A 12,463-nucleotide genomic window follows, 5' to 3' on the forward strand; every position below is an offset into this window, starting at 1 on the left:
CAACTTGATCACAAACCTTACTGCTCAAAATACATTCTGTGCATATAATATTGGAAACACTTTGCATAAATGAAATCACCTTCCAATTCAGATAAAATAAATAAAGGTTTTACCAAAATATGAAAGAGAAAATAGAGGCTCAAGAGTTCAAACTCCACGAGGTGGACTGCGATTTTGCCGAGTCTTCGAATGCTCGTTTTAGACATAATCCGAACATATTCGAAATGACCTCAAGTTTCACTTCATTCGAGACAATTTGCCCATTGATATAGAGTTGGACACTCAAATGTAGCAATGCTCCTAAACAACCAAGTATAACTCTCAATAAATACCAAGCATGTTTAAAAGAGTGCACACATTCATGGTTTTGGGGGTTGAGAAAGAAGAAAGAGGAAGTATATTAACATCTCTAAAAAGCCAATGTGGCCTATAAGACCACTAAAACACACCAAGAAATGTATCTATTGTTTTAAAAGATAAAAGATATGCCTATGAGACTAGATATTAGACGATATACTTTGTAAGAATGTATATGTGGTGCAAATGTAAGTGATACTACTAGGAAAGACAAAAAAGAAAGAGTAAAATGCTACTTTGCTCAATGAAGGATCTCCCTCAAGTGGAAGTGTAACTCTCTTTGATTAAGGTGCCTCAACATCTATCTTCTATGGTGCTCAAAGATAGCTCTAATCTGACTATGATAAGGATGCTTTGGTAGGCATGTGTATCTTGCTTAACCGAGTGCCAACGCTCTATCCAAGAAAATGCCCCCTAAAAGTGAAGCTCCTCTATTAATTTGGCCTTGTTGGCTATCTATCAAGAAAGGTAGTTGATCCCATGCTGGACTGTATGGTTGTGAAAAAGCCAGTGACATCACTCCATCTAACCGTGCATGGCTATAAGGGGCTTCTATTATGTAAAACAACAACTCTGTCTCTGAAGCTCTAAAAGAAAAACTCCCAAACATCTCTAATCCACAAATTGCATCACCTATCACAAAGAGCCAAAGTCCTTTCAAAATAGGCAATGGAATCTATCTTGAATATCACAATATATTGTGCATCAACAAATGTAATACTCAACCTCTAGCTCTCTGTCACAAGTTGGCACATGTCCTCAATCTCCATATCCTCCCATTTGCCTATCTCGATTCCTAAGTGATGCACGGAGAGAGAGAGAGAGAGAGAGGGAGAGAGAGAGAGGGAGAGTGTGTGTGTGTGTGTGTGTGTGTGTGTGTGTGTGTCCAAACGGATGTAGATCGGTTTGTTAAAGTTAAATGCAAGGTGGTCGAAAGATCTTTGGTTTAACTCCTACATTCTGCAAGGTCATTTAGTATTGGTATAGAAAAAGCAAGATTTGAACCCAGGTCAGTGGGTTAATAAAAATAAGTAGCTTACCACTAGGGTAGCCAGTGGCCACTAGAGTAGAAGAGAGAGAGAGTGTGTGTGCGTGTGTGCGTGTGCGTGTGTGTGTGAGAGAGAGAGAGAGAGAGAGATCCCTTAAATGCTCGCATTAGATAATAAATGCAAATCAGAATTCATTATTCTTGTTCGTGGCCACAAAAAATATTGGCCTTGCAATCCTTGTAATCCTCTTTCGCCGCTATCGTACGTACGTACAAGTGCAAGCCCTCCCGTGAGCAGCTGTACAAAGTCCCCTTTCACAGAGGGAATTCTTTCTGCAGCAAATCAAGGTCCCGTCTATTCAGGGCATCCAGCAGATCCGCTCTCGACGCAATGCTGCAAAACCACACAAGGGAAAATCTCTCTCTCTTTCTCTCTCTCTCTCTCAAGCGCAGCAAATAAATAAAAGCTGACCTCAACGAGATCCGAAGGTACTGCCAAGCGCTCTCCGCGTTGGGATTCATGGACAATGCCCTCACGTAATAGCGGATGGATTCCTCGTACTTGCCCTGTTGAGAAGTTTACCATGGGAGTGAGATCAACACCCGTGAAATGGGAACCTACACACGCGCATCAGAGGCGAGAGAAGCGAACCACCAGACCTGATTAGCATAGCTAATTCCCATGTTTGACCATGCACGGACATAATTCGGCTTCAAGTCCAATGCCTTTTGATCAGAACACGGGCAGCGAAAGTGAGGGAGCGGACGAGAAACCTTTCTTCAAAATGTGCCACATTATTCAAGTGCCATAAAAAAAGGTACCTCCTGGTATGCGTACAAAGCATCACCACTCCGAGCACTGTTGGCCTGAGTTGCACCAAGCTTGTTCCACAGCGAATAGTCATTGGGCTTCAACTGGAGAGCCCTCTGAAAGGCTTCAATTGCCTTGTCGTACTCCCTTGAAAGGTTGTACAGAACACCGAGCACTGTGTGTACATCTGCATCTTCAGAAGACATCTCAGCGGCTTCATGGAAAAGCCTAGTAACCTGCACACCACACACATCATCACGTTATATTGAAGCATACAGCATGTAGAGAAAACCATCTTCATAGTTTTTGTCACAAGCTAGAAAACAGTTTTTCGTTTTGTCTCTGATTATCTTTTAGTTTATGTGTATAATGTTTCTGTTGGGTTGTGGGGTACGGTGGTGGTGCATGTGTGGGTATGGGGGGGTTTGTTGGGTTGGTGGGGTTGGTGGGGTGATGGTGGGGTGACTCTGAATCAATTGTGACTTACTTCAGTATGATTTAAGCTTTGAGCTTGATTTGCTGGAAGCAACCTGCCATACTTGGGATGATGCTGAAGCCATCCACGAAGATACCTCAATGCCTCTTGCCGTTCCAATTCTGTTTAGTCCAAATCCATGACAATTTAGTACCCAGCAATTCCTAAATAGAAACTGTTCACTGCAGTCTGCATCTGAAAGAGGAACAAACATTATGAAGACAAAACTATGGAGGTTGGCAAGATGATTGTATCGCTCCTGTAAGGTCGGAGTCTGGACTTTTTAACATCCTTATAATGAGATTGAACATGAGCAATTTTATGTATTTAATCCTCAAAGCTTACACATGGTAAAAAAGGCAAGCTCCAGTACTTAAAGGCAAATGTAATGTATAGTCAACAGCAAGCAAGTACTTACTGCAAATCACCCCTGCCACATTTGAAGTATCTCATACAAAATATTACCTGGCAGATTCGAATCCACTTGTGTGCAACTATCTTAGAGGTCAAAGATTTCATATTATTTCATTTTTCTCAATTTCTCATGCAAGCAACTAGGGAATCATTTGATAGAATCTTCTTCACCTTGCTTTTAAAGAATCCAACTGGGAAAAGTCTATATTGGCCTACAACTGGCATAGAATACCAGCTCCAAAGCATGTACGGACTTACTAGCCTGAACAATCAACGGCCAGGAATCAGAAGAGATCAGAAGAAACCCTGTACTACCTGAAAACTCTCAAGTTTGTTACCATTGCCAATAAAACATGTACAGGTGATGGTTTGCCTTGCCTATTCAATCTTGAAAAATTTATCCCACATAACTGGAGTCAGCTGGACACATTGTATGCTATGAATATTCTAGGCTCCTCCTTGCATTTATGTTCAATGTTCAACAAGGTATGCTATGAATATTCTAGGCCCCTCCTTGCATTTATGTTTAACAAGGCATGGCGGAGGGCTTCCTAGATGAAGTGGACCATGAATACCATTGTACATATCCACAAATCTGGAGACTTCTAGATCCAAGCAAATACAACACCTTCATGGTGGACCACACTAGCCAAGATCTATGGAGCAATGATGGAGGCAGAGCTAAGTGCCTATACAGAGGGGGCGATTGAGAGCTACAAGACAGGCTAGATCGAGATGGAGGTTCTCTATATTGGATCGCATCTTCACCTTGCGAGGTATGATCAAGCAAGTGAAAGCTAGGAAGAAGAGCCTCTACTACTGCTTTGTGGACTTCCATAAGGCCTTTGATACAATCCCACGAGATAGATTACTACAAAGGTTGTATAATCGCACAGCTTCTTGTACTCAACTCTGCCCTGATTATTCAACATTCACCATTCAGTGTATGCATTCTCAGCATTCTTCTGTTTTCAATACGAAGACAAAGCACGTTGGAGTGCACTACCACTTCAGCAAAGAGCAGGCCGAGCTAGGCACCATCTGCCTAAACTTTGTGCCATTATCAGATAACTTTGTAACATTTAAACCAAGCTGGTCAATAGACTGCTCTTACAGTACCTTTGACTACATCAACCTTTTGCTGCTCATGGTCATTTCCAGCCTGCTGTCACAACCATCATCATTAGCTTGGCATCCTCCAAAACAGCTGCATTTACTACTGCCAGTCCCCCCACAATCTGCATTTGCAGTCCATCTATTAGAAGATAGGCATAGGAACCCACTGTAAGCAAGAGTGTATGAGGGCAGATGGGTGTGAATAGCCTTAGGGGCAAGGGAAACCCTAACCCTAGCTTGGCAGAGGCTATATAAACAGCCTATGGGTCAATATCAAACTTGAGATAGAGTGTACCCAAGTTGTACCTTGAGCAACTTAATAAACAAGAATTTGTTCTTGTACTTTGAGCCTCTTTCTCCCTCTTGTGCACACATTCCAATGCTGCAACTCTGATTTTTCCACATGGTATCGGAGCCTCCTCTGATCTCTTCAGCTTACTATACCCTCAGCCTCACTAAATGCACAAGATTGTCCATCTTCAACTTATCTCCTTCACCTCCATAGCTAGCCTGTACTTGCAAACCTTCGAGAACTTGAGGAGGACAAAGGAGGCCATATCTGCTCCTGCTTTCTTTTGGAGATCCCTTCTCCACATTAGGGCACAGCTGCTCGTCCAGTCTGCCCCCAACATTATCCACGACTAGGCCCAACATTACACATTTTCCAGAACAGGCGCAGTTTTCTATCAGCGTAACATATGTACCAGTGTGCACGCAGCAAGGGACACAATCTAAGCAACCACCTTGGGGCTTTGATAGCCCCCCTGGTGGGCTATCCTCATATACAAGGGTTCCTGGAAATTTGCTCAACAGAGAGAGATCTCTGACAAACCCTAATTGTGTACCCTGTGGTATCCATAGCCAGTAAGCTCTAAAGTTGGCATTTTTCACCTTTTTCACTCTGAGCTTTATTAACAGTGATTCTAATCACTAAAGCATCTTCTCTGAAGCTTATTTGAAATCTAAAACCTCTTGGACATGCTCAATGGAGATCACTAAGTGCATTGGGAAGCCGACTTCCAACCTGCTTTCATTCAAGCATTTCACTAAGCTTGACATTAGTGTTTCTAAACACTAATCATTAATCATCTAATCATTTGCTTCCTAGGTATTTACTAAATCTAGTGAGTGTTATTTTGTCAACTTCCTCTTCTAATATTGTTGTAAGGTTATGTGTACAATTATAAACACATAGGCCATCATACACTAGAATTGTATTACATATCTTGAGTGACTTTGGTTCAAGTACACTAGTCAATGCAATCAAAAGGACGAGTGTCATTGTAGTCTCCTCGAAATCATCAGCAACAAGCATTGAGATCATAGACCGACCTTGTCCAACACAAGCTTCATCCACTAAGCCATACCACAAAGAAGAGCCTAAAGTCCAGTCTAGGTTACCTCATTAAAACCTAAAAAGACTATTAAACCTCGGAAGAAGATTGCACATAAGAAAGGACCACCACAGTCATACTTTGAAATATTACATTTATATGATTTTCAGCCTTTCTCCTCATTACAACTTTGATTTCAATTGTTTGATTTGCTTCTACATTCAGTAGCAAGTTTGTAAGGGAATGGACACTACCCTTGTCTTAACAAGTGGTAAGACCTTCCCAATGGCCACAACATATGCTGATGTATGTCCTCAAATTCGAAAGTTTGATGGCAAAGATTTCCACCCATGGGGTGCTTATAAAGTATAAAATGATGGAGAGAGAGTATTGGCCTCTCATTCAAGGCACTAGAGTTGTAAACTTTGCAAATCTGGTTGATGTAGAGAATGACTAACGTGCCCAAGCCGTCATAATGTTATACTTCGATGAGTCCCTGATTCATCATGTTGATCAACTAAACACTGCTAAAGAAAAATGGGATGAGCTTGAAAAGCGCTATGGAGCCACTCGTAAAAATACTAAAATCTTCCTTAAAATTGAATTCTTTAGCTTGGAATATAGATAAAGAGAAGATTTGGGAAAATTCATCTCTCACATAAAGGGACTTATGGCACAACTTGCCTCTGTACAAGCTCCAATACATGAAGAAGATGCTATTGCTATTCTCCTAAAAGCTGTAAAACAGGTGTTTCCTACTCTTGTAGCCACTCTTACCAACATTCCAGACCCTACATTGGCAAGTACCATCCAATCCTATTTAGATGAAAAAAAGAGAAACCACAAAGAAAGCAGCAATAGTCACGCATCTTCAACTTTCCGTGATCAAGTATTGGTACATACAGTTCTCACTAGATGTTCTTTCTATAAGAAAAAAAGATATCTTATAAACAACTATTGGAAGAAGTATCCCGAGAAAATGAAATGTAACAAATGTAAGAAGACAGGGCATATCACTAGTAAATGCCCCAACACTCCTGATGTACCCAAAGAATTGGTGGCCAACTATGCCTCCAATCCATCTGAAGATCGATTGCTTTGACTCTTTAAATCATCTACCTAAAACACTCTTGTAAGCCTAATTTATAAAGGCATCCCGGGGGGAGGGGGGACATATTACATGCCTTGTAATCCAATGCCACCTTGGCATTGAGGGGGGTGTTAGAAGATAGGCATAGGAACCCACTGTAAGCAAGGGTGTATAAGGGCAGATGGGTGTGAATAACCTTGGGACAAGGAAAACCCTAACCCTAGCTTGGCAAAGGCTATATAAACAGCCTATGGGTCACTATCAAACTTAAGATAGTGTACCTAAGTTGTACCTTGAGCAACTTAATAAACAAGAATTTGTTCTTGTACTTCGAGCCTTTTTTCCACAAGAGGGATTGGAATGTGTGCACAAGAGGGAGAAAGAGGCTCAACGTACAAGAACAAATTCTTATTTATTAAGTTGCTCAAGGTACAACTTGGGTACACTCTATCTCAAGTTTGATAGTGACCCATAGGCTGTTTATATAGCCTCTACCAAGCTAGGGTTAGGGTTTTCCCTGCCCCTAAGGCTATTCACACCCATCTGCCCTCATACACCCTTGCTTACAGTGGGTTCCTATGCCTATCTTCTACTATCACCAACCTTCCAGGAGCACTTCTACAGCTGTGTCTGCTTTTTACAGCAATCATCTACAACATCCAATCAGTCTTCAGCTTGCTGCCCGCTGTTCATGCTGCTCCAGTCATGTTTGACTCTCCAAATCTACATTTCCTGCTGCCAATCACGTCTAAAGGCTGTCTGCTGCGTTTCGGGATCCATACAGAGTATGATACTCTCTCCAGCTCATACCCTCTACATCAGTCCTTCACAAATACGAGAGTTTAAGGTTCTATATTCACTCTGCATGTGTTTACTGCATTCAGCATTGTATATATTTCATCCATTATTCTTTCATCTTCTATGTTCATTGTATTCAAGTTATCCTAATCCTATTTAGTTCCTTGATCAATCTATGCTTTCGCACATAGTGTTAGTGTTCCGTCTCTCTGGAAAGCCTTCGCACATGGCTCTATTAAGCATGTATCCTAGTAATCCTACCACAAAATCCTTGCATGTATCAAGTGCTCAACTACTAAACCATCATGATTCTTTGCCTTACCTCTACTGCATCATCAAAGATTCTCGGACTCTACTCTCTAAAGAAAGTGGATATCTCTACACAGGCTCTGATGGATCAAGAAGAGCAGATTGATCTACCATTGTGTAGAGACTAGTTGCATATTGCTCCCATGTATCAAAAGATGTAATAGGTGTGGTTGGACAATGCTCTTTGAAAAGCCACCATGACTCTCTAGAACCTTGGTGCAAGAACAATTGGTACAAGTCTCTCTTCAACTAGGCTAAGAATGCTCTCTTCTTCGTTGTACAAGACATCTAATAAGTAGTTGTCTTTGTCTATAGGTAATGGATCCCAATGCTACCTCTCTTAGATGAGCTCGATCTCGCGACGCTCATCATCATACCAGATACTCCAAAGAATCATCCTAGAGTGGGATCTATGTGTGGCATAACAACTAGAAAACGTGTTTCTTTGAATTTGAATCTTACGAAATGTTTCTTAAAGTACAAAACGTTTCTAAGAGTAACAAACATGGGTTCTTTTTTTTTTAGTTGGAACCCAAAACATGGGTTTTTTGACAAAAACTATTCAGCAATGTTAAATATGATGTGATGATGTGTAATGACTCGTGAGGGCTCAAGATTTTGGACGAGACTGATTTTTTTGTGATTTTGTTTAGTTATTGGACTTTGTCAATCTAGTATCTATTCTTGTCTTAAGAGTTGAATATTATACGACTTTAGTCTCATTTATGAGTTATTTATGATATATTATGATTCATTCTTGATTTTGGCATTTTGTCGGTTTGTTTTGAAATGAGAATCATGATGATTGCATCTCGACTCGGTCCATCTTGTAGATAGGCTATTTACATGTTAATTTCAATTTTCTTTGTATGATATGTATGATTCATAATGTTTGAGTTTTTAACCATAGTATAGCTTGTCCAAAGACTAACTTTGGCATAAGTGGCAAATCAATAATGGATCATGGATATGTAATGTATAATGTATTATTCTCAATTGACTCTATTATCACTCAAGATCAATTGACCATTCTTTGTTTAAGAGAGAGTTCCATAGAAGTTTAGAATCTCTTTCCCTAGTCAAAACTATTAAAAATCCCTATATAAAAAAACCTATGTTTCTTATTTTACCCCCACTTGAAAGAAACTTGCAAAACACGTTTCTGACATTTCGTTTCTAAACACTTCTGACATTTTTGGCTACTATGATTTGTGGGCTGAGAGTGTAGAAATGTTACATATGTCGTATGTAGAGTCTCATTGAGTTGTTGGAAGAGCTCAAATAATGAAGTGTTAGACTCAACATCATATAATAATCAAAAGTTCTTTACTAAGTAGATATCCTTCATCTCGCTAGAAAAGTGGTATCTCAGGTATTGATGGGCCACATGATGAGTCTGTCCATGGGCAAACTCAAGATCTATCGTAATAACAAGCATGATCCATTGCAACTATCAAGATTCATGGATTACACTAATCACCGATGTCTAGGCCTCTATCCTTCAAATACAATGGCTTAGAGAGACACTGCTCAGAAGGAGAGCACCAAGACACTAATAATCTATCTAGAGACAGCTTACAAATTTATTTATGAGGAAGGTCCAAGGGCTTTAGAGCAGTCCTAATCTCAGCCTATGTGGGAAGAGCATTGAGAAGACTCCGACACAGCCACAACCAACACCTACACAAGGGACTAGAGATCCTAGACCTTGACACAAACGTCAATGACACGTGTATATCAGGATACAAGAGATCATTGCTCTCGCAAGGTCCAAGGCCCATGTACCGCCAAGATATTACTAGTCTTGGTCCATGCACACTAGGCTTTATCACTCCTGATTTTATCATCTAGGGCTTTCTGTTAGTTCTTAGCTCTACAGTTCTTAGCTCTACAGCTCTTAGCTCTCTTTTATTGTTCATTTACATTTATTGTTTTTCTTTGGTCGTAACTCGTAATCTCATAGGTCACTTTGGCCTTTTGTAGAGAGAAATAAATCACTCTGTTTCATTTCATATCTCTCTCTCTGCAAGTCCAAGGACCCCTTAGATCTCAGGAACTACAAGACCATCATGGTAGGCAATACACTAGCCAAAATATACGGAGCACTATTCAATTTAGAGCTCGGTGTGTATATAGAGAGTGAGGACTTGAAAGTAGCACGATAAGCTAGCTTTAGATGGGCATTCTCTATACGTAATCACATTTTCATCCCTAGAGCCATGATGAAGCCAGCGAAGATAAGGAAGAAAAAGTTGTATTGCTATTTTGTTGATTTTCACAAAGCTGTTGACACAATTCCACATGGGAGACTAGTAAAGAGTCTACAAACACTAGAGATCCCGTCAGATATGATTATACGTAATCACATTTTCACCCTCAGAGCCATGATGGGGCAAGCAAAGATAAGGAAGAAAAAGTTGTATTGCTATTTTGTTGATTTCCGCAAAGTTGTTGATACAATTCTACATGGGAGACTACTAAAGAGGCTACAAACACTAAAGATCCCATCAAATATGATTTAGGGCATCTATGCACTATGTGAGAAGGTGACTAGTCGGATGAGATAGCCAAAGAGAACTATGAAACGAGGTCTCTGGTACTATAAGAGTAAATGTCACCAAAATGAGAAATAAACTAAATGACTTAAGTAAACTTCACAAAGATTTTTAATCTCCTCACTTTCTATACCCTAAAGACTTAGGATACTTGTGACTCCTCCTGGCTTCTTGTACTTCATCAATCATCATATGGAGGGTCAACTCATTATCATGGACGATAAAGAAAGAAGAGTCATCGCCAAATTGCACGAGCTTCTTGTACAAGGATACATGTATAGTACAACAACGAGATGGAGAGACCATGGTCTAAGAAAAAGGATTATATTGTAAGCACTCTCCATGAGGGGTTTCCACAACCATTTGGCACATATAGATTTTTTTTATGATTACATGCAAATGTAGGCTATGTGGTACAAGAGCAAGGCAAAAGTAACAAGGTATAACGGAAAACTTTCATTAAATTGAAAGTTTGCACGTTAAAATTGAATTACAATGAAAGTTTCGCTTGGTAAAAGCAGCTAAACTTTCATCCAATGAGCAACTCACTTATGATTAATGACTAAGTCATTAATTATCCTTTAATCGAAAACAATATCTCATTAAGGAGCAGTTGGTTACTCATTTGAAAAGTCGATCTTGGCTATTTGGGGCTCCTCTCTCACTATGAGCAGCCCAAGTTTGTAGACAAACATTCTTTTCTTCTATGCGGTAGAAATTGCAAGTCTCAGCATGGATGGAGTGAGTACAGCGGCCAATCTTCTCCTCTTGGCATGGGCATTCCATTGGGTAGCCTTATAACTCCATATGAAACAAGGTATGATGCTGTTTTCGAACTAAATATCAGAAAAACAGGTTATTACAGCACTACGGGCTGAGATCCTCTCTTCTCCTCTAACATCTCAAGTCTATTGCACCTTCTCAGCAACTTCACCACAACACAAGCAACATTCTCACAACTTTATCACAAGAAAGCTCTCTATTTGTGAAAGAAGAAACATGGGATTGCATGGAAACTATGTAGGATAGTTGTCTAAGTGAATGCTCCATGAAAGAAGGTTCAAATGTTGGTTGTAATTTTTAGGGTTTGGCACACTTAAGTGTTCATTTGTATTTTTGAACACTCTACAATTGGCTGGAGACCAACATTGAAGGTGATAAGGTCATTATGCACCCATGGATCAGTTGTGTAGCGAGAAATTGTTAAAATATAGCCATTTGTAACCAATTTCAAGCATACATCAATGATCTAAAGAAATATCCAATGGGGTGTCAAGCTTTGGGGCCAACACGAATGATGTGTGGTGGTAAGAGCACTCTAGCTCTTGAGACAAGGAAAGCAGCTATTCCCCGTACAAAGAAGATCCGCAAACTATGTCAGGTGGACATAGAGAGCGATAAGTAACATGTATGTAGATGCAAAGCCTACAATACGGTTTGTGGTAGATACCCCACACTTTCTAAGAATGGCTTTTTTCTCAGATCAATCATGGACTCACCAGATCAATGCTGATCAGGCCAGTTCTTGGTTGAGATCCAAAGGCTCCATACACTACTATTACACGATGGCATGACATAGAGGAGGTAGGCAGTCATAGCTCCCTAACTTCTTCCAATCAGTGAAAACATATACGGTACCAGCACACAGAGGGGTGAGTCTAGAGAGCTAAGAAGATCAGAGCAACACGCTGATTTTATGGAGACCAAGGTATCAAACACAAGCCACACCAAAGAGAGATCAAGGAGATCCACCTAACACCAATGCCACAATCACTACCAAGCAAAGATGGGAGATCGGACCAAATATTACCCCTATGCCATCACCTCAAGGATGTATGATATACTCTACCCCCGATTCCCACAGGCTAGAACAAGTGACTATTGTACCCCAAATCTAGCTACATAGCAAATCTTTAGATTCCCCCACTCTCTCTCTATTGTGACAATGATAATAGTACATGGTTGTGTGCGATGTCTCACAAACCGATTTTGGCCTCAGTAGACCAATGCCGCTTGGGCAATCACAACTCACTAATTTCTTCCAGACAATGACCACACATGCGACACCAGCACAAAGAGGGTAACAATCCAAAGAGCTGAGGAGATCAAAACAGCACAACCACGAATACCGAGTTACCATACACACATGCTACATCAAATAGAAATGAGGGAGATTCACCATCAACATTAGCAACGCATGACAAAGTTGAGGGCTT

At 40.4% G+C, this 12,463-nt stretch overlaps 1 protein-coding gene across 1 annotated transcript in view; it reads right to left on the bottom strand.

Moving 5' to 3' along the window:
• Window positions 1–1,495: 1,495 nt before the first annotated feature.
• Window positions 1,496–12,463, bottom strand: part of PEX5 (peroxin 5) — an 86,087-nt gene continuing 75,119 nt past the window's right edge. The window contains exons 12-16 of the mRNA XM_087679206.1: window positions 2,644–2,753; window positions 2,168–2,392; window positions 2,006–2,071; window positions 1,818–1,912; window positions 1,496–1,739 (exon numbers count right to left, since the gene is read on the bottom strand). Coding sequence (XP_087535332.1) covers window positions 1,661–1,739; window positions 1,818–1,912; window positions 2,006–2,071; window positions 2,168–2,392; window positions 2,644–2,753 — 575 coding nt within the window. The 3' untranslated portion in view covers window positions 1,496–1,660. The remainder of the gene's footprint in view (window positions 1,740–1,817; window positions 1,913–2,005; window positions 2,072–2,167; window positions 2,393–2,643; window positions 2,754–12,463) is intronic.

Source organism: Lygodium microphyllum, chromosome 6 (assembly GCF_053477565.2).
Source record: "Lygodium microphyllum isolate KBCC chromosome 6, Lygodium_microphyllum_v1.1.10, whole genome shotgun sequence".
Classification (NCBI taxonomy): Eukaryota; Viridiplantae; Streptophyta; class Polypodiopsida; order Schizaeales; family Lygodiaceae; genus Lygodium; species Lygodium microphyllum.